General features: G+C 35.7%; 1 protein-coding gene across 1 annotated transcript; it reads right to left on the bottom strand.

The window, feature by feature from the left end:
* Nucleotide 1: 1 nt before the first annotated feature.
* Nucleotides 2-18961, bottom strand: LOC147396229 (pleiotropic drug resistance protein 3-like). The gene is made up of 24 exons (XM_086451862.1): nt 18513-18961; nt 8112-8235; nt 7772-7857; nt 7469-7553; nt 7044-7203; nt 6864-6940; nt 6732-6785; nt 6531-6621; nt 5990-6291; nt 5630-5911; nt 5217-5530; nt 4947-5107; nt 4752-4855; nt 4501-4654; nt 4273-4416; nt 4094-4167; nt 3659-3991; nt 3271-3561; nt 2952-3035; nt 2201-2334; nt 1690-1917; nt 934-1105; nt 559-813; nt 2-377 (listed from the first exon to the last, which is right to left on the bottom strand). Exons 1-24 carry the CDS (start codon nt 18842-18844, stop codon nt 111-113), a joined length of 4308 nt encoding a protein of 1435 aa, XP_086307988.1. The 5' UTR covers nt 18845-18961; the 3' UTR covers nt 2-110.
* Between the last annotated feature and the right edge of the window lie 4145 nt (nt 18962-23106).

The following is a 23106-nucleotide window of genomic DNA, read 5'->3' as shown; positions in this document are numbered from 1 at the left end:
TATGCAATAATTGTAGTTCACTGTTGGAAACCTTCAGACATTTAAGTGTGAGAATGCACGACTCTACAAATTATAAACAAGAACAACAATCTCTCTTTTAGGTACAAACATTACCTTCTTTGGAAATTTAATTTCCCTATATAATATGAGAAAAGAAATGCAAATAGAATTGGAAACGCAATAAGAACAACAGCCACAATGCCTAAACGTTCATGATGAAATCCATAATAGTCTTGTAAGAAGGAACGGACTGTTTTGAGCTTTCCAAATATCACTATCTCTTTGTCTATGTCTCCATATTGTGATGTAAAGAAGCCGTTTAGCGTCCAAGCTGTTGGACAAATCCAGTAGCACCAAACCCACCATGCAGGGATTTGCTGCAGGAAAAAAAAAATCATAATTATATCATCTTCAACTCTGTTGTATTCAATGCAGGAAAAGAGGAAAAAAAAAAAAAAAACACAAAAAAAAAAAACAAAAACAAAAACAAAAACTGAATCATCTTAAAATTTTTACGATAAAAATTTAATGAGGAAAGATAGGTAATAATTGCATTACCGGTTCAGGTATAAGGAACCCCGAGAATAGATTCAATATGGTGTAGAATGCACTCGCCAATATGGAAGCCACTTGGAGATTTGGACTCAACGACATTATCATCATTCCAAGAAAAGTGAAGTACAGAAATGTAGAAACCGTTATGTAGAAGTACCAAAAGACCTTGTAAGCTGACGCATAGTATCCTATTGTTGGATATGTAATTGCTGTATACAAAATTGCTTGGAGTAATATATAGGGAATCTCAATGATCACCTACAACATACAAAAACAACAATATATTTGGTGTGTGATCGGAGTCCAGAAATCAACTAGTATTCTTCTTTTAAAAATGAACCATGGTAAGTACAAGATGCTAAGAAAATAGGTTTGGACCTGTGCTAATGAATAAGCCCTCGGGGAGTACATTCCAGCAAATTTTTCCCTGTACATAACAGTGCGCTCTGTCTCCACAAATGGTAGAACTGATGAACAATTGTTTAGGCCTAAGAATATGACAGCAATATTCATCGATCCGAGAATGTTGAACAAGTCTTGCTCCTCATTTCTTCAAACAAGGAAAAGAAAGTCATATCAGAATCATTTGGTTCCACTCTTAGAAAAAATAATTAAATAATAAAAATATGCATTTCGACAACTTAAAGCTTGCTGGCTTCATTGTGATATAAATAAATCAAGTGACATTATATCAATCGGAAGAAACATTTGTAGAAAAATTTATAATGGGCTCAGTATATTTGATTATTAATTCACAAAAACATGAATTATTGTAGAAGAAACATTTCTGTTTGCAATGAATTTTTGGATTTTTTGTAAGTTGGACATGGAAACCTGATACTACACGTTACATACTAGTTAATATTATAAAAGAATACTTCAACAGTATCTAAATAAATTGGTATATCATTAGTTCATGTATAAATAACAACTGAAATCAAGGAAGACAAAACGATAAATTAGGATTGATTCAAATAAGATTTGTCTGGCAAGTCTATGATATGTGAATTTTTTTCCTTAAAATGAAGTTTCATTAGATAGATAGAATTCCCTGTGTTTTGGTTATAAGTTTTGATCTAGTATTCCTAGTCATGGTGGCTTTATTAGTCCTATGGAATTAAATAAAAGACTTACAGTTTCTTCCCTTTCTGCCAAAAGACTATTCCGAACAATATAGATGAAACAATCATAAACATGAAGCGAACCAAGTTGTATGTAGGACTTCTCCAATAGGATAAGTGTTGTCTCCAGAGGCACGCTGTGAATTGCTCCCAACCATTTTGTGGAAAATGAGTAGGAAAATGCAAGTCCCTTGAACCAGGTGGTGGCTCACTTAATTGTTTAACCAACTCTACGGTCTCCCTGCACACACAATATATATATATATATATGTAAACAACCTGATCGAATAAAAATGTTTCCTGAATTTCAAACAAAACTATTATTTCTTAGTGTAGCACTGTAATCATCCATATGAAAATATTTGATTCATATTGAGATAATATGAACACACTTCCAATAATAGAAAGTGTGGCTTTGGGCATAATTGAATGGAGGAACATGATTCGTTTAGCCAACCCCAAGTCTTTGGGATAAGGCTTCGACAATCATGATTGAAACTTAACTATTGAATTGTTATACTCACTGATGTAGCGATGACTCTTTATAAATTTGAGCAAAATCCAAGCCAAGCTCTGCTTCCATAGATGCTGAAGTGACTTCTAACATCCATGTTGCCGGGTTATAGTTATCTTTGATCTTCGCCACACCAGAAAAACCCTGTTGGAGAAAAGGAGCATGAAAATAATAATCACCAACCATGTTACATATGTTATCATAAATACGTAACTCGTATTAGAGAAATAAAATGAAAGAAACAATAAGAGTTTTCGGAACTTCTATTGTAGTGACGATCTGATTGTTTAAAAGATCTTTTGAGATGTGCAAACTATATTTTTCACTGTAGAGAACGAAATTAAGAATTTACGATATCCTTGCAAACAGTGGTTTTATGTTTACACTGAAATTCTAGATGGATAAATAATGTAAATGAGATAATCGTTTTAAAATCCACAGGCCCTACACTCCAAAACACCAAATGTTGAATCAGAGAGAGAATCTCAAGATATGGTGGCTTTCCATGAAAATTGCACTATGGGTACACCCTGCTTGGTGGAACTGTGGGAAGTTCTTCGGCGTATTCAAATGGCTCTCGATTCTCATATTGATGAGGTCTCCACTGGAATGGACCTCTTCTAATGTGGTTGATTGGATGAATGGAAGAATTGAGAAACATAGAGAGCATTGGTAGTATCAATATCATTACAAGTTTAATTGTTTACTATGATGTATGATATGATAGCTATAGATTTTTCATGTAAAAAATGTGGGCTTACCTCAAAATATTCAATAAGCTTACTTGAATGCTGACCCAAGTGTCCAGTATAGATTACCTGTCCTCCCCTTTTCATTAGAATCAACTGTGCATAAAAAATACACATGTTTCTATTATTGACTTATATTGTACCACATCTGCATAATGGGACAATAAATAAGATAATTGAAGTTTCTATGAATTATGCTGTCTACCAACAGAATAGAAAAGTTATGATGACAATCAGAGAACAGAAACTGGAATTATGCTTTCTATTATGTTGAAATAAGTTGTTCTCCCTAACAAATACATCAATAATATACTGTTTGTTGTTGTATTACCTCATCAAATGCTTCAAATATGTCGATACTTGGTTGGTGGATGGTGCAGACTGTTGTCCTTCCTGTAGCAACAACATTCTTCACAGCACGCATGACAATGGCAGCTGCTCTAGCATCTAAACCCGATGTGGGTTCATCCATGAATATTATAGATGGATTGGAAACAAGCTCCACTGCAATGGTTAGCCGTTTACGCTGCTCAGTAGATAGTCCACTTATTCCTGGAATGCCAACTAAATCATCTCTAATTCCATCAAGTTCAATTGTTTCAAGGACTTCCTTTACAAATTCCTGCATAACAAATGCTCATGTTATTAAGAAGACCCGGAAAACTGCCTTTTTCAGAAATGTTATGTTATCGTTTATATATTAAAAGAGGATATCATACTGCTTTTGTTTTTGGATCAATCTGAGGAGGTAACCGCAACCAAGCTGAGAACATCACTGATTCTTCTATTGTAATTTGTGGAGAATGTATATCGGTCTGCTCACAATAACCTGATATCCTCGTAAATGTCTTTTGGACCTTGGGGTACCCTCCAATTCTTATTTCACCTTCAATAGTACCTCCAGTTTTCCTTCCAGAAAGAACATCCATGAGAGTTGTTTTCCCAGCTCCACTGACACCCATCAATGCTGTAAGAACTCCAGGCCTAAATGCTCCCGTGACGTCCCAGAGTAGCTGGAGTTTCTTTGGAGCTAAACCATCTTCTCTCATTGCCTGTATCCAAGAATACAAGAAATATCACTAGTTATACAATTTTTGATTGATATATGAAAACGGAGGATAATTTTACGCGAATGGTCAGCGTATCATTGTTACCGGAGGGGTTTCGACAAAATATTGCACGTTCTGAAATGCTACTGTCAGTGGCTCAAAAGGTAAGACCATCTTCCCTATACAATCAACCATGACAGTCTTAAATATTGTATTATTTAATAATACGTGTTCGTGTTCGCTGCTTATAAGTTGTATACTTCATATTGTATTCCACATCTCACCAGATTTTCTTGTTTTGACAATAGTTGTGGGAGGAGCAACACTAGTAGACTTTTCATCTCTATGCATGGCATTGTTACGGTCTTCTTTTGCTTGCAGTTGAGAGAATTTCCCTTTAGAAATAATAGCTCGAGATGTCCCTGGAGCTGAATACACAACATTCTTTATGCATACGATGCTAATGAATACAGTCTGAATTTTCATTTCATGCATAATAAAGACGAACTTACGGTTTAAATAAGTTAAGGCAACCGTAAATCCTACATCAAAAAGTAGTGTGAACCCAAACAAGGCTCCCAATGATATCCAATAAAAGTAGCCATCGAAGTTTAGACCATGTTGTGTTAGAACTTCCCACCCTATAGTTGTATTTTTCGGTGAAACCTACAAACAGAATGAAAATGATATTATTTACTAAATTTAATCACTTAGAAAGGAATGTTCTCGTAAACCAACTAATTGGGTCGGGCAGAAATTTTACTTTTTGCCACCGTGGAGCAAGAAATTCATTTATCGACAACCCTATCTCCGCATATGTCATTGGAAAAATCCAAAATCCCCACTTCAACCAACCTGGTGTAGAGGCTGCAAAATCCCCCCCAAAAAAGATTACGCTACTTACTTGAATAGATTTCCATAAAGCCTAAAGAGAAAAAAAAGGGGGGTATGGCTTTACATAGTGGAAGAATGAAGCCTCCAAATATGAACATTAGTAACAACATGAGACTACCAAAAGTTGTAGCAGCAACTATATTTTGAAAAACTGCGGCGATGAAACGACACATGGATGTTGATGCTTGATACAGAGCAAAGAGTAGAAAAAACTGGAAGAAAAACCTAAGAACCACATCAAGCAATTGTATTATGAAACAGAAATTAAAAAAAAGGGTGAATAAGTTTATTTGTTTGGCATATATGATACTTTAGGCTTTCAAACAGTGCTCACCTTTGTACTTCAGGGCTATATCCGATAACATAGTATGTAAGTGCCGTCCAAAGAAAAGACTCCACTAGTGAAAATGGAATCTTCAGGATTGAGGCAGGAACAGAGTAAGCCCATGCAGGGTAAAAGCAAAATTCTCTGTTTTTGTAGAAAACTGGAAGTCTAGAAACTGTGAAGGACAACTCAGCGACTCCGTTGGTCATAAGTCTGATAAGCGTATAAAACAAAGAACCCATATAATAATTTGCATGCAAAATGTCAACAGCCATCCGTGTACGTATGAATAGAGTCATTGTGATGAAGGCTATGATGATAAGCTGTTTAATGATGGAAACAAGCATGTGTTAGTAAGACTCAAAACAGTATTTGATGAAATAACCAAAACACAAGATGTAGTCGTGTCAAACAAAAACTACCTGTACTGTTTTGAATATGTATACAAACGAATTCCGCTTCATAAGAAGAATCTCTCTAGACATGCAAGCTTTCAATAGTTCCCATTTGTTCAAAGAGTAAATGCTAAATGATAAGGCACTTTGGTGACATTGGGATTTATCAAATGGCTTTGAGAGCTCTTCGTCTAGCTTTTGTCCAGTATGACTTGCCTTGAATTTTTCAGAGAATTGATCGACCGAAACAAAACTGTAGGGACGATAAGTATGATACCAATACTGTGCTTGATCTTTTCTTGAAATTACCTACAAATGATGAAACCCAAACTAAGTTTTGACTATGTGGAGTAAACGTAAACGAGGGAGATATTGAGACATATGTACCTCTTGGAGGAAGTCCGCGGCACCCTTTCTTTCTGGGCACTTGAAACCACAATCCTCAAAGAATTCAAGAACATTGCTGCGAGGACCATAGTACACGATCTTCCCTTCTGCCATCAAGATTATATCATCGAAGAGATCAAAGGTCTCCGGTGCTGGCTGAAGAAGTGAAACCAATGCAGTAGCATCTGTCATGTGAACAAATTGCTGAAGACAGCTAACTATCTGAAAGGTGGTGGAGCTGTCTAGGCCAGTCGATATTTCATCCATAAAAAGAGCTTTTGTTGGACCAACGATCATCTCCCCTACCGGATATGAAAAGGAAAACTCATATAGTGGAAGAAAAAAATTTTCCTCATAGATTTACATGTTAAAACCTTTGTTTTTTTGTTTTGTTTTTTTCCTTTTGGTTGTAGGGTGGGTTATACTTAAGTGAACCTATTAGATTTAAATTGCTAAAGGTGTGGGAAATACTGCAAATAGATCGAATTCTTCATTAAACGAGAGCTTTAAAATCTAATAGAAAAATGTCTCTCTTTTTTACCTGTTGTTAATCTTTTCTTTTGACCACCTGAAACCCCTCTTCTCATGGCATCACCAACCATTGTGTCGGCGCAGATATCTAGTCCAAGGATCTGTGTACTCAATGACAATGTAGTTCACAAAAATGTCGATAATGGGCAGAAACGTGTAAATCATTTACTACATTACCCATATTATTTCAGTTCTAGATGAGAGTAATTACCTTCAATATGTAGTCTGTTTGAAGGTTTCTTTTTAATCCCTCAACAGAAATTGCCTGTCAGAATCATGTCTATGTCTCAAAGATTTCCAATATAAGACTAAACTTTAGTTATCTCACAATGATCATTATTACCTTCATATAAGTGTCTATTTCTGGATCAGGGACAATTCCTGCTTGTTTCTCTCTTCTACTAACTTCCATCATTATCTCTTCATAAGAAGAAAAGTGAAAAATATCAGCTTATATTGAGAAATGGTTTCAAAATCTTAATTACCATAAAATATATATGGTGTGTCCCAGGAGCTCGGTCACCTGCTCTGCTTCCAACACCCTGGCAAAGTGCCGAAAAATCAAGTGTTTCCCTAACAGTCATCTCGGGTATGTGAAGGTCATGTTGGCTTATGTAAGCCGATGTTTTCTGTGGAACAAAGTCATCTAATCTGTAACCATTGTAAGAGATTTCCCCCGTGACCTGAAATGTACGACAAGAAGTAGAGAAAAAGGAAATGAATTATAGAAATTCTGATCATGGGTTGATTGTAGTATTTATATAAGATTAGCTTTTAAAGAAAGCCGATTAACGAAAGTTTCATATTCTAATGATAATGCATAGCTTAGAGGAGAAAAAGCATCAGATGGGGCATTCAATTAGACAAGTTAGGACTGTTTGGCATTCTTCTTCTTTCCTATTATTATTTTATTTATTATCATTTAATTTAATTTAATAATTATCATACCTTGAGAGATTGGTTTAATTTTCCAGCTAGAGCCAATAACAAGGTGGTTTTCCCACATCCCGGAGGGCCAAGTAGAAGAGTCATCCTGCAAGCCAAATAATCCTCCATGAATATTAACTTTTAATATATTTTTTTTTCTTTAGAACAAGACTATAGTTTCAAAACATGGTTATTGATTTGGTTAGCCAAGACTAACTGCTTCAACAAAATTTATAGATTTATGAGAGAGATTAGAGATTTTGCAATAATTACATACAGACTTGGACCATCCAATCAGTGGGACATAAACTGAAATTCTCTTACCTTGAAGGCTTGATGAGGCCACTGACATCTTTGAGAATTGTTAGCCTTGCTTCTTGAGAATTCCAACAAGTAATCTTTGTAAAAACCTGTTCAAAATACAACTTCATTACAAATAAAGATCGAGGAAAAGGTTATGATCTTTGCAGAAATTGTTAAAATAGCTGATAGCTTCAACACTACTATAGAAGAATCAATGATTTTTAAGACGCTTGTGCCGAACAAAAGATCCCAAACACCTCTTTGTACAAAACAATTGTCATCTACTGTTCTGGTTTTAAGAATAGAGGTGACTTCTTTACAGAAAATTATCATATCATATCGAGATAGAAGCAATCCTTACAGAGAACATGCTTTTGAGAGAGTTCCATATAGTAGGGAGAGGCTTCCCCTCGACTACCTCACATTCTGCCTCCACACACACATTCTTGCATCTCACTTCCACAGTAGGCAATTTCACATCCACTCTATAAGAAACATACAAAGTTATTCGAGTAACATGTGTACGTCTGCACCATACATTCATACATATCTACATGCATATGTAGTTCTAGAGCATAAACACATACATTATAAAACATGATCTGCCCTGAATAAGAAAGTGTTATCTTTCTGTTGTGTGGAAGTGTAGCAAGAGAAAAACAAACAAAAATGAAATGAATACATGAAGAACACAAGATTTACGTGGTTCAGCAAATTGCCTACAGCCACAGAGGAGTCTTACACACTCCGTCCTCTACAACTCTTTCTGCCACAAGGGACCTCACAGAAAAAACATAAAAAACCCTACCCCAAAAATACATACAAATATCCAAAAAATTCGCCTCGGGGCACTGCCCCTGAACCCCTGCATGGGCACACTCTGCTTTGGATAAAGGTCCCCTTTGATACTGTTTTTTCCTATTGAAGTCCAAGCCCAATAAGAGTACTAGACATCTCACAACACTTTCCTTGGATTGGCAGAAAAATAATTGGTGTAGTTGGTCACTATATAGAAACACATGTAGTGTATTATCAGAAAGGACGAAATGGAAAACATGGATGATAGGTTAGGGTGTCACTTGGGTGTCCGATTAACGATGATGCCTGATTAGAATCGAAAAAAGATCAAGACCCGGGAATACCTTATCTCTGTTACAAAATTACTAATATTAATACTGAAACTATGATCAATGGAAACAAGAACGTTTGTCAATAATATATTCTGGCCTTGGGTATATTGTTACCTGGACCGAATTGGGATAACTGGACCTGATATATCTGATATAATAATGCCAGAGATATATTTCTTCTAACTGAGTCTATTTATTTTAATTTCCCTTATTGGTTTCTATTTATTTAATAATCGAAAAGGTAACCTGTGTCCAATGGAAAACTAAATATCTGTTGGTTTCAGTTTTGGTTCCACATGTTTCAGTACCAATACCATAACTGATAGGAATTGAAGGCACTGCGTATTATAATAAATTCTGTTTATGAGTATACTGTGCCAGAACTTGAATTCTCATCCCTTTTTGAGTATATGTATCCAACATATCCAATCTCTTCAATCCGAACGCGAAAATACTGGACTGCCTTTGTTGGACACTGTGCTGATGTGGCAGTGCATAGAGAACCATTGATTTTTTCACTTGTATCTCGAGGAAAGAAACCTATGGTTATCTGTGCACTGCGACGTCAGCACAGTGTTGAACGCAGTGTCCAACGAAGGCAGTGTAGCATGACTCAATCCGAAAATACTATATTCAGATCATGCTGAGTTGGATAAGTGCAAAGGTTATATTGTAGAAAATAGGGTGCCAGAAATGAGGATAATAACCAAAATAGAAAGAGCACATGATATATAATTTATATGTTTCGGCAAGATTGCCCATGTCCATGGGCGATGATGAAATTATTTCATTATATATATCCATGAAAAATCAGGGTTAACAATCTCTCTTCCTTTCAGAAGAACTCAAAAAAACTCTAATAGAAACTCTAAAACAAGTTGGCTATGAATTAGGCATTCACTTGTATTAATGAAACATTGAAGAACTTTGGGGTGACGATTAGGATTTCTAGAGAGAGAAACTTTATCTAGCAAGAGAATCAATTGAAGGGAGGCTTTAGAAGATGATTCACATCATTTTCTATTCTTAAAAATGATAAAGATTATCTAGAGCAGCCCGTGTATAGAGTCTCTTAAACCCTAATACCTTCTTTTTCGATTTTGGAGGAGGTTTTTTTCATCATTGCGTCTTCTTCTAGATTTTCTTGGAAGAATCTTTTCAAGGGTTCTGACTGCATTGTTATAGTAGTATGTGGCTCATATTGAGTGGAACACATATATAGAGAAAGCAGGAGGATGCTGGAGTGGAGAGAGGGGAGTGTAGCGAGGAACGCATAACGTACCGAATGGAACGGAGCAGAACAACGGCATCTGCCTTTTGGGATGATTTACTGTTTTATTGCCAGAGACAATTAATAGGTTGGGGTGCGGGGGCAACGCCCCCGCAGTACGGTACAGGGGTATTATTAGAATTTTTTAATACTTATTGTATGGCTAGGGTTTACTATAAATTCATATGATGTGATACTAATTTTACATATAGTGAAAATTCAACTCCTCGCTCCTGTAGATGTAGGCACACCGTCGAACCACGTTACATCTATGTGTTTTTATTTCTTTCTTGTTTTTTTTTTCTTTTCGTACTATTCATTATAATTGCCGCACGTAGCGCAACAACTATGGATAAGGATCTTAAAGTCTTCCCAGAGGAGAAGGACAAGAAATCAGTTTTCATTCCTGAAAATCTAATACATGAAGAGGCTATTCGCTGGCAACATTCTTTGGCGGGTCATCTTTTAAGGAAGTGACCTTACTTTTTAAGTTTGAAATCTGCGGTGGAAAGGATGTGGAAAATAAAGGGTCATATGGAGATGATGTCTTTGGAGGAGGGTTTCTTCCTTTCCAAGTTTGACAATGAGGAAGATTGCAATATGGTTCTTAACTCAACTATCTGGACTGTTGGGGGGAGACCATTGATTCTTCGGATATGGACAATGGATTCAAATCCAGTTAGAGAGATGATGAAAACAATATCGATTTGGATCAGACTTCCACATCTTCCACTACAATTTTGAGCTACTGATTTAGGATATGCTTTTATGAATGGCCGAAGCCTTGTAATCAATGTGAAACATTTGATCATTATGTGGATTGATGTCCAAGGCAAAAACTTACAATAAAAATTATCACAAGAGAAGAATGGAGACAAAAGCGAGGAGAAACTAATGAGGAATCTCAGGTATAGGTGATGGCTCCAAATACCAATGTGGTAGGTGAGGATCTTTTGAAGGCGCTAATAGTGGTAATGAATGATAACCCTACTGAATCGATAGCAATTGTTGTTTCGAAGGAGGGGGTTGTGATAATACTATATCGACTAACAATGATAGTGTATGTGAGAAGGGGAAAGAGGTAGCTCAATGGGAATATGTTCCTTAGAGAGGAAGCTCCAGCATCGGCACAAACAAAAGCAAAGGGAAGGAAATTAAAGTGATGGGGAAGGATCTGGAAAACAGATTGGAGATAGCTTTGCACATTGAACCGATGAAAATAACGAATGCTTTCCAAGTCTTGGGAGCAGATCAAGGGGATGTGGAAGATCTTGATGATGATACACAAGACTGTGTGATGATTCCTTGACCTCTAATAATCATGAGATGCAAGTAGAAGAAGAGGAGATCAAGAGCCCAAGTCTATAATCTCAGAAAGAGAAGAAATAAGGCAGAAAAAATAAAAAAATAAAATAAGAAGGCAGATGAAGTTGTGACAAGATCTACTCGATCTAGAGTGATTACCCTTGGGGAGGGGGAAAAACCTTCAACCTAGTATTTAACATCAGTCCTAACTTGGAATGTAAGGGGAATGAATGATAGGAGGAAGAGACAAGCTATTCAAGACTTTCTAAGGAGGGAAACTGTGGATTTATTGGGATTCTACGAAATTAAAATTGATTCAGCGCTAGTAGCAAAATATCAGAAGAAAATGTGTAAATTTTGGAAGTGTATAGATAACTATCAATATCCATATGGCCGTATTTGGGTGGGATGGAATCCTTTAAAATTTAAGGTTGATAAACAGTTTGAATCTAGGCAAATGATACATTCTCAGATGCAACAAGTTAGAGATGGTTTTATTTTCCAATTTTCTGTACTTTTTGCTAATAATTCGGAACAAACCAAAAGAGAGCTATGGGATGATCTAAATCAGTGATCAACAAATCAGATATGGATAGTGATCAGAGATTTTTACATGGTCTGCTTTCAAGATAAAAAAAATTGGAGGTAGACCAGCGTCCATTAGAGTGATGAAAGATTCAACAATTGTATTGATGCGAATGGCCTTCAAGATTTGAAGACTGTTGATAATTGGTTTTCTTGGACCAATAAATCAATGGGTGGACGAAGGATTGCTAATAGGTTGACAAAGCTCTTATAAATTTAGAATGGCTTTCCAAACTTTTGTTTATGAACCTATGCTATTTACAAGAGGGAGTTTCGGATCATGCACCTCTTAAATTCATGTTTCCGGAGAACTCCAGTGGATAGGAGTCCGATGTACAAAGTAACTAATAAGTTGAGAGCTGTTAAGAATACTTTGCGGACATGGAATATGGATGTCTTCAGGTGGATAAATGAGAGAAAGGAAGATGCCAAATTAAATCTAAATGAAGTTCAAAGGAAAAGAAAAATAATCATTCAGATGAGTCCTTTGTTGAGAAAGAAAAGAAGGTTCTGAAGAAGTACAAGGAAGAAATTGAAGCCAAGGAGAAGTTTTATAGACAAAAATCTAGGGTGCAATGGTTGAAGGAAGGAGACAGGAATATCAGATTCTTCTATAGTACCACTGTCTCTAATACTGCACGTAATGCCATCACAGAGTTTGAAAAACCAGAAGGAACTATCCTTTGAGATGAAACTAGTATGGGAGAATGGTCAGCAGAATACTTCCAAAGTACCTACAAAAGAAACCATAATATTGTAAGTTCAGTTATTCCTCTCTTGAAATGGGTGTTTGATGAACATGTTGAATTTCTTACTTGCCCAGTAATCTGTGAGGAAATTAAAAAAGCTGTCTTTGATTCGCCAAAAAACAAAGTCCCAGGGTCCGATGGTTTTGGGGTGGAGTTCGATAAAACTTTTTGGGATGTGGTTAGGAAAGATGTTTGTGATGCTAGTTTAAATGTGTTTCGTCGTGGGGAATTGCTTAAAGAAGTGAATTCCACTCTTCTTTGTTTAATTCCTAAGGTGGAAAATAGCACGACTTTAGACTTGTTTAGACCAATAGCCCTTTGTAATTTCCTATACAAAATCATTTAAAAAATTCTTCCAAATAGGCTTTCAAAGTGCATTTCAAGCCTTGTTAGTCCTTTTCAATTGACTTTCATTAAAGATAGAAAAATACAAGATAACATTCTTCTTGCCCATTAAATGATTCGAAATTTCCATTCTCCTAGAGTTGCACAATTTTCCTGTGCTAAGATTGACATTAGGAAAGCCTATGACTGTATTAGTTGGTCTTTCCTCAAAGATCTCCTTATCCAATTTGGATTTCCTGAATTTTGGGTGAAGTTAGTCATGGTGTGTGTGTCATCGAGTTCGCTATTTGTAATTTTAAATGGCTTTTCCTTTGGTTATTTCTCTAGTGAACATGGATTGAGACGAGGAGATCCTCTATCTCCTTATCTATTTACCCTTGTTATGGAAGCATGGTTTTTGAACTCGGTATCACATCTCGTTTCGTTAGGCTCTGATATCGAGTTGACTTGGACGATACGTCTCATCTCGTTCGACATTGAGACAATGGCTTTTAACCATTTAAAAAATCTAAAAAAAATAAAAAATGAACCCAAAAAAATATATAATTAAAAAAAATCGATTTGGGGGTGAAAAAATAGAGGATTGAGATTTTAACTCGTTTGTCTCGGTTAACTTGGACGAGATTTTGAAAATCTCGTCCGATACGTCCCATTTAACTCGTAAATTAATCATTTTCTGCTCTGTCCCGTTTGTATCGCTCGAGATATTGGAAAATATCGTTCGAGACGACTCGCTTATCTCATGATACATGGTCGTCTCAAAATACTTTGTGAGTTGGTCTTGTTCAGCTTTGATACCGAGTTAACTCGGGCGATACATCTCGGTCTCGGACGAGTTTAAAAATCATGTATGGAAGCCTTCTCCTATCTCCTTCAAGATAGAGTTGACTATAATCTTTTTAAAGTTTCGAGTATTTTTGTGTTCCAAGTATTTCTTATTTAATTTTTGCGGATGATGTGCTTTTTTTCTCTTTGAATGAGTTACAATCTGTTCAATCATTTGGGGATGTCTTATCAACCTTTGGTTTGCTATCTGGGTTGTTTGTTAATGAAGGCAAAAGTCAATAATTCTTCAGTAACTCTTGTACCCAAAAAGATTTAGTCTTAGGGTATGTTTGATTGCACATGGAAAATAGGGTGGAAAATCAATTTCCATGGAAAATGACATTTTTCAAGTGTTTGATTGCACATGGAAATGGAAATTCATTTTCCACCCCATTCAAAAAGTCCACTAAATCATGGATTTTACTTTCCCACCCATATGGGTGGGAAAATGAAATCCACCCATATTTTCCATCCTCAATTCTTCCCTACCACCACCACTACCACCACCAGCACCACCACCATTACACTAACCTTGCCGTCGTCGTCATCATCGTCGTCACCATCGCCGTCGCCGTTGGCTCCGTCTCCGACCACCTTCTCTCTCTCTCTTCTTCTTCTTTTTCTTCTTCTCCTTCTTCTTCATCCCTCACCTCCTCTGCCACCACCACCACGTTCTCCCCCCATCTTCCTCACTTACCTTCGTCGTCGCGCCATCGTCGCCGTCGCCGTAGTCGCCGCCGCCGTCGTCGTAGTCGCCGCCGCCGTCGCCACCGTAGTCGCCGCCGCCACCTTCGTTGTCACATCCTCCCCTCTCCCTCTTCCTCGTCATCTTCTTCTTCCTCTCCCCCTCCTCTCATCTTTTTCCTCCTTCTCCTTTTTTTCTTTTTTCTCATATTTTTCCATGATTTTATTCAAGTGAAATCAAACAATGGAATTTGATTTTCCAACCCTACCTATTTTCCACAACTAATTTTCCATGGATTTCAAATTCCATGGAAAGTGACTTTCCATGCAATCAAACATACCCTTAGATAAATTAGGATTTAGGGAAGGTTTATTTTCAATCACGTATCTGGGGTTACCCTTGTTCTCTACTCGTTTAACCCATACAACATGTCTAGGGGCGGAGTCAGGATTTTCCTGTAGTGGGGGCAAATTATGGTTAGTTGTTTAGTGAAGATGAATGGTTTTAGAGAAAAATTAAGAGGTTTTTAGTTAGAAGTTGAAGAAAATGATATTAAAGTCATTTCCAATTAATATTTGAGAAGTCTTGGTCGAGAGGCAATGTCATCAACAAAAAATAGAAGAGGTGAGGGAGTGGGGACAAATGGGGCATGTAATTAGTTGAAAATATAGGGGTGTCTCAAAATTCTGTGGGGGTAAAAATTGGAGGGAGGTGAGGGTGTAGGGGCAAATGGGGAGAGAGGTGAGGGAGTGGGGATAAATAGGGCATGTAATTAGTTGAAAATATAGGGGTGTCTCAAAGTTCTGTGGGGGCAATAGCCCCACCAGCTCCTTACTAGCTCCGCCCCTGAATGTGTCAACCTTTAATTGACAAAATTCATAAAAGAGTTGATAGTTGGAAATCTCATTTTCTATTACGCTGGCCGTTTAGAACTTATTAAATCCGTTCTTTCAAGTTTCCAAATCTATTGGTCGACCTCATTTAGCATTCCTTTCACTGTGTTAAAAAAATAGAAAACTTGTTGAACAATTTTCTATGGAGGGGCCTTCTCTTGATCGTTCCCTGCATTTTATGAAATGGTCCAAAGTCAGCTCTCCTATTGAATATGGAGGTCATGGTATTCACCGCCTTAGGGAAAGTAACAAAGTGAGGATGATGAAAGTTTTTTGGTCTCTCATCTAGAACAACAATAGGTGGTCGACTTGGATGAGGAATAGATATGTGGGAAGAACTGGTATTTAGACTTGTAAAGCTACACTCCTGGGCATGGAGAAATATATTGAAGTCAATAGTTATGTGGTGGGTAATTTACATATGCTGGTGGGTGATGGTCGAACCACTCAAATGTGGAGAGACCCATGGATTGAGGGACGGTCTTGAATATCCAGATTTGGGATAATAATTTGGAAGCAACAATTAGCCAATTTGTTGATAATGGAATGTGCACTATGTGAAAATTGAAAAATTCTACAGAAAAAATTGACGGGCCAAGGCCCACAAATTTTAGAAACTGAATATTGACGATCTAGGACCGTCAAAATTCTAAATATTCCCAAATTTGACGGTTTAGAGCTATCGAATTTTCCCAACCTTCATTAATTTGACAATTTCGGTCTGTCGAAAATAAAAATTTGACAATGAAAAATTTGATGTCAATTCAACTCCTTTGTCCGTCGAATTTTATGAAATTTGACGGCCCAGGACCGTCAAATTTGGGCTTTTTTCACATTGTGGTGGAGACTAATAATGCCCCATAATGAAAGAATGCAATAGGTAATTGATCTAGTATCATCACAGTCTATGCCTAAAATGATTATGGAAGACAAATGTATTTGGAAGAGGAGCCCCAATGAAAAATTCTCATCTAAAAGTGCTTATAGTGTTCTAAATGAGAATAAAGTAAAAGTAGATTGGAGGAAGGTAATTTAGCACAGGAGTTGAGTTCCACGGTATTCTTTTATAACATGATTGGCAATTCAGAAAAAACTTTCTACAGTTGAAAACTGAAGTAAAAGGGGATTTCAACTTATATCTTGGTCGTGCAGCATTGGAAACAAATGATCATATTTTTTTTCAATGTGAATATAACAATTGGATATGGCGGAATATTCTTAGGAGATTTGGGATCATCAAACTATGATTTAGCTCGGTTTTGGATGAACCGTTACTTATCAAGAGTGTTTGATTTTCGAATATAGTGATATTTAATGTGCTCATGTTTACCATGTTTGGAGGAAGTGTAATAGAAGACTATTTGAAGGGTTAAATCAGACGAACATTTCTATTTCAGTTGATTGCGACTGATATAAAAAATGGGTTCAATGATGTGGAGTTGGAGATTGATCCCAATACGTTTTCTTTCTTACAAAGATGGGATTGTAAAGGGACACATATTTCAAAGAAAGTGAAAAACATTTTTTGAAAATGTCCGGAAGAAGGTATCTTGAAGATTAACACGGATGGATCACTCTCAGATGCTGGAAGTGGTTTGGGTTTTGTGGGGGAGAAACTATAAGATAGTATACAATTTGCTGCTTGGGATGGTTGTGAAGATGATATTTCTCCATTGAGTTGAAAGCAATAAAGGAAGCTATGGGGTATGCAAAATTAAGAGGATTTAACCAAATCTTAATTTCATCTGATTCCTTATACTCCATAAAATTGATTGAGGGTGAAATCAAGGTATCTTGGAAGTATTGAGGGTGAAATCGAGGTATCTTGGAAGTAAGTGGAAGAAGTAGAGTCAATTAAACTTTTAGTCACCTCTTTTGCCATTTGCAATTTTGAGTTCTACTGGAGAGAGACTAGTAGAGCAGCTGATTTCTTGGCTCAATTAGGAGCTAGATAGAGAGTTTTTTTTGTAATTGATGATGAAGTTGTCATGCCTCAAGAGTTCATGAGAATCATTCTTGACGATGTAACATGTAATTGTATCCGTGGATGATCAATAAAGAGGAGAGAGGGGGGGAGGGGTTCCCTAAAACCTTAGCTTACCAATAAAGAAAAAAAAAAAAGTTGGCCATGAATTTATGATTGTACAAAGATGAAATTGCCCCTAGGTAAAAGGTTGAAATTGAGAAAAAATATTACTTTAACAAAATTGGTCCTTCCTGCACAGCTTCTTAAGCCAATGGAAAGCCACCTCTAACAAAGATAAGACACAAACATAACACCATGGAACCTTCAAAGGAATCTAGAAATAAGCCTCAATAGTTGATTAAACAGGAGTCAAATAGCTTAGTTGGCAAAATCAATTGGTGATGATACCATAGACCTAGGTTCAATTTCGGCTATTACCGAATGAATTATTGATAGATCTCATTAAAAACAGATTTACCAACCATACAAAAGGAAATGGACAAAAAAAAAAAAAAAAAAAAACTAATGATTGCACCTATAAGTTCTTAATTTGATTTGAATTCATGAGGTTCTAAAATGGTGAGATAGATGAGTAAAAAGATTAGAAAAAGATAAAATTAGATATGAACATATTTAGAATAATCTTGGAATAGCCACAACAATAAAAATTTATAAAAGGAAAAGTCTATTATGACAAAAACAAAGACCGAATATACCCGCTATATCGAAATTCTTTGATGCTAAGTTTATGATTCTAAAAAGGCAACTGAAAATGAAGTGGATTAAGATAGTAATAAAATATACAAAAACATTTTCCTTGACATTTGATCCAGAATGGGGCAGTAGAATTTATGTTCCCAGCAAAAAATAGTTGAGAGAAGTTAACTATATATGATGATCCATGATTGGTTTCCATGGTTATATATATTTATCAAAATAAAAGTAAAATAATAAATACTTTAGAACTTAATTTCATTTATATTGTATAAAAGAATATGACCAAGCGTACCTATCTATTCTCTCTCTTAGCTTCTTCAACAACCGATGATTATCATTCTCAATGTGCTTTATAAGCTTCTCTATGAACAATTGCCTTTCTAGAGGTCCAAGCTTTGTAACATCTACCGCATCCTTCTTCCCTTCTTCTTGCTGATCAAACAAAGATGTTCTAAGACGTTTAAATGTGGGTAATCTCTCAATTGCTGCCCACTTCAACTCAATTTCATCATCATCATCATCACCATCTTCTCTTCTAGAATCGGAACTAAAACTAGTTTTGAAATTCGAACTGTGATGATGAAATGAAGACTGTATGCTTCTACCTATCTCAGCCAACTCCATTAGTCTTTTGTGGTCTCTTAGACAGCTTTGTTACAACATATATATAGATAGATTAATGGAGTCTCTTAAATTATCATTTTGTGGCACTTCGCATGTATCACATACAACTAACTCGTGTTCCCATAATCCCATGTGTTGACCCCAAGTACTAGCTATAGCTAGTCTTTAATGTTCTTTATTCAAGTACTTGGACCTGCTACTTCTGTAGCTAGTTTTAGGTGTGGACAAGAAGTCCATTATCATTTTTAAAGTAAATGTAAAAAGAGTTTAGTACACTTTGCTTTGAAGGGAAAGAAGGTTAAAGTTTGAACCCAATACAAAATAAATAAATAATAAAGTAGAATGTGGACTATTGATTTAAAGTTGAGTCGTGGGGAATGCACGCGCTCTTCGTACGCGGTTAGATACGCGGATGATGTGGCAAGAGCACAGAACCATAGATCTTACCCAATTGCGTACTAAGACTGCGTGCATTCCATCATTATTCTCTAAAGTTCTCAATTGCTTTCCAAAGCATCAAAGTACTTTAAGCAATTGTGTGTGGCATCATATCACATGTTCTTGGGACACATTGTTTTAGAGCAAGGACGACTGTGGAACTCATTTTAGTGGTTATGGATATCAAATTATGGATATCCATGGTTATGCACCCCAATACCGAAATTTGTCATCCATAAGTATTTATATATTTTTTAATCCATTTTTTTCCAAATGAAATTCAAATAAAATTTAAATTAATTTTCTATTGGCACCCCATCTGTTAGCAATCTTACTAATTTTCTATATTTTTAATTATGGTGTAAATAAGTAAACGTTAGGGGTGCCAAAAGCTAAACCCATCTTCGTCACCAACAGTCTGACTCAATGCCAAAGAGAGAGAGAGAGAGAGATTGTGAGTAGACGTCATTAATAGAGGTTTACGGGGATCCATTGGTGTTGCTGAAGCTTTGATTCTTGAGTTTTTAAATAGAGCAATGAGCTTCAACTATTGGATACCTACTATACCAATCATCTGATTTCGATCCCCTCCAAAAAATGTGGAAGGTGAGAGGAGCGACGGATTTACCATCGTGAGATTCAGAAAACCCAAAATCTGACATGTTATGGGTTTTGCGTTGGAGTTGCAATTTCTGTGCTCCATGACCCAAGTCGTCAGTTATGTGGGTATCGGTCGCATGAGAGGTCGGGCCTTGGAGTTGCTCTTATACTTTATGTTCAAAATTAAGAATTTTGAGGCTGAAACTGTTTTTCTGTTAGACCATTAACAATTTGGACATACAAAAATTATCAGGGATGATGTACTAGTATTAAAATGAAATAATTTAACAACTGACATATGTATTTAAGGATTAAGAAAAAATAAAATATAAACTCGCTTTCAAGGATAAAATAAGATTACTTCGAACCAAGTTAAATGGAGAACATGATTCATTTAACCAAAACCAAATCTTTGCAAGAAAACTGTTATTGCCATAATTATTGGATGCATAAACATCAAAATTTGATAAAAAAGGATAATATCTGATCATTTCTATAACTTGATGAGTCTCAATCACCTGTTAACCTTAACTAATTGAATAAACTCAATTGAATTTTGAAGGAATTAGATGAATAAACTAGGCAAGTGTCCCCTCAGATTAGGAAATTATGGTGGGAATGAGAAATATGCCATATTAATATTATTTCTTTGAAAATAGAAAATAATATACTTATATATATATATATATATATCGAGAATCTCTGCAGGTAGTGGATTAGGCTTGTATCTGGACTTTGCTTTGTCCATGAGCATGGTCTTATCCAAGGACTAGTCCCAGGGCACGTGCAATGTCCGCACATCACACGCACTAAGTAAGTGATGGTGCACACTTGCAGGTGGCCCCTGAGGAATTAATGCACATATTAGGTATCAAACTCACAATCTACGGGCATTAACCATTTATAGATCCAAATTGGTCATTAAGTCAACCCCTCGGGATTCTATTTTTTATATCTTTGCTATTATAACAAGTGAAGGGTGAGTGTTAATGTTTTTAATTATAAAAAGATCCTTATATTACATAGAACGACACAACATGTTGGAAAAGTTTATGAACCGTTCTATACTGACTTCCTACAACTCAGGGTTTAACAATGTTGACGTGGTGGTGTGCAAGGAATCCTTGAGGAAAAGCACCTATATTGAACGCAATGTTGTATGAAGTCAATTTAGCATTTTTAAAGTTTATACAATCTCTTATATTAGGGTTTTGTTAACATGTGCTCTAAGGATATAGTTATGATGCATTAAATACACCTTAAAACTTGATTTTTCTACCAAAAATACCCTCAAATGCTTGTTTTCAAGGTGTATTTAATGCATCTTAGCATGTGCCCTCAGGGCACACATTAACAAGACCCCTTATATTAATCATAAGGTTTTGTTAATATGTTACCCAAGGTCACATATTGGGATTCATTAAATACACTTTGGAAATAAGCATTTATGGGTGTTTTTCGGTAGAATATTTTTTTTAAGGGTATTTTAGGTAGTAAATATTTTTTGAAGTGTATTTAATGCATCTTTACATATTCCCTAAGGGAACTTGTTAACAACACCATTAATTTTAAAGACATTTCTAAGTTTTGTAAGGAAAATTCCTAACCACGTTAGTTAGGAAAGTTTTATAACCATGTCACCTTGTGACATCCAAAAACATGTTGGGATGCAGCACAAGAAAAGTAAATTTTCATTGTTTGGTTTTAATTTTAAAAGGGAAATAAATTTCATAAGTCGTTTATGTTTCTCTAGATATGCATCAATATCCAATTGGTGTTGTTGAATCCTAGAACAACTTTTTGTCATACAGTATTTTATCGCTAGACTCCAAACTCAAGTATTATTTATTCTCCGTTAATGTTGAAACAAAGTTTTTCAAAACTTTTTAAATTCATTACTAATCTTCCTTCACAAAATTATGTTTTTAAAAACATTTATTTATATTTATTTCAAGAAATTATTTTAACTAGTGACAATGAATATAAAATTTTAGTATCAATTAATGATTAGAAATCAATATAAAAGGGCCCCTCATGAAAAAGGACTCATGAAAATACATATGATCTTGACCATCAGATATAAAATTGCTATCTAGAGTAGTGTTTAGTTCCTACAACAACATATGGTGTCCATGTGGTTGGAGACTAAGGGTCTGTTCTTTAAAGAAGTCAGTTTTAACTTCAGAAGCCAGCTTCTGCAAGGAGTAGGAGTCCAAAGCCTGAAAAACTACATCCAACAAAAACTTGTTCATTATAGAAGTATATAAATCAAAAATTGATGTTCGTTTGACAATTTTTTACTGCTGGATTATAGTAAAATGACCAGAATATCCTTAATGTTGATAATGCACTCATAATACACCTAAAAAGTTCAAAATACCTTAATAAATATATAATTACACCATATACATATATATAATAAATTTATATTAGATGAAGGGTATTTTGATAATCTTTTTTTTTTTTAAGGTTAAGTTTGGTTGAAAATTTGATTAAAAATGAAAGGTATTTTGGTAATTCAATTTTATTTTTTAAGGTTAAGTTTGGTTAGAAATTTGATTAAAGATGAAAGATATTTCGGTAAAGATGAAGGGTATTTTAGTAATCTTCTTTTTGAAAATTTGATTAAAGATGAAAGGTATTTTAGTAATTTTTTTAACGTTAAGTTTGATTGAAAATTTGATTAAAGATGAAGGGTGTAGAGGGAAATAATCGCACAGTTATCTAGATCGTACGCATATCCAAGCCAATTAAGTAGTACCATGTGCAGATCAACATACGAAGTGCTGCCCAACAGAAGGGTTGTTAAGGTAGGAAGCACCTAACCTGTCAAAAGGTAGCACAACACTGAACAAGACCTGGTCTGCCAAGTAGGGCAGACCTTGTAAAATAATATATGTGATTCTAGTTTGCGCATGTCAAGCTTAGAGATCTCGGAGGAGATCTCACCAATATAGCATTTCTAGTCCCAAAGATCCCCATTTCTTTTAGGATCCTTAGAATCATGGGATTTTCCTGGATCACTTCCCGCAAAAAGAGGAAATCCTGATTTAGTGGAAGGATTTATAAATAACACAATAAACATAAGCTGAAAGATCTTTTTGGTCGATTAAGAGTCTAACCAGTAATATCCATTATTCCTTTACTACTTTAACTTGAGTGTTGGAGAGTTTTTGGCAGGTACCATGTCAGTGCTAGCAAAGAAGTGGAATGAGTGACTTCAG

Source organism: Akebia trifoliata, chromosome 8, assembly GCF_017979445.1.
Source record: "Akebia trifoliata isolate Shusen 1 chromosome 8, ASM1797944v1, whole genome shotgun sequence".
Taxonomy (NCBI): domain Eukaryota; kingdom Viridiplantae; phylum Streptophyta; class Magnoliopsida; order Ranunculales; family Lardizabalaceae; genus Akebia; species Akebia trifoliata.
Note: the sequence above shows the minus strand (reverse complement) of the source record. Positions and strands in the feature narration are given on the sequence as shown.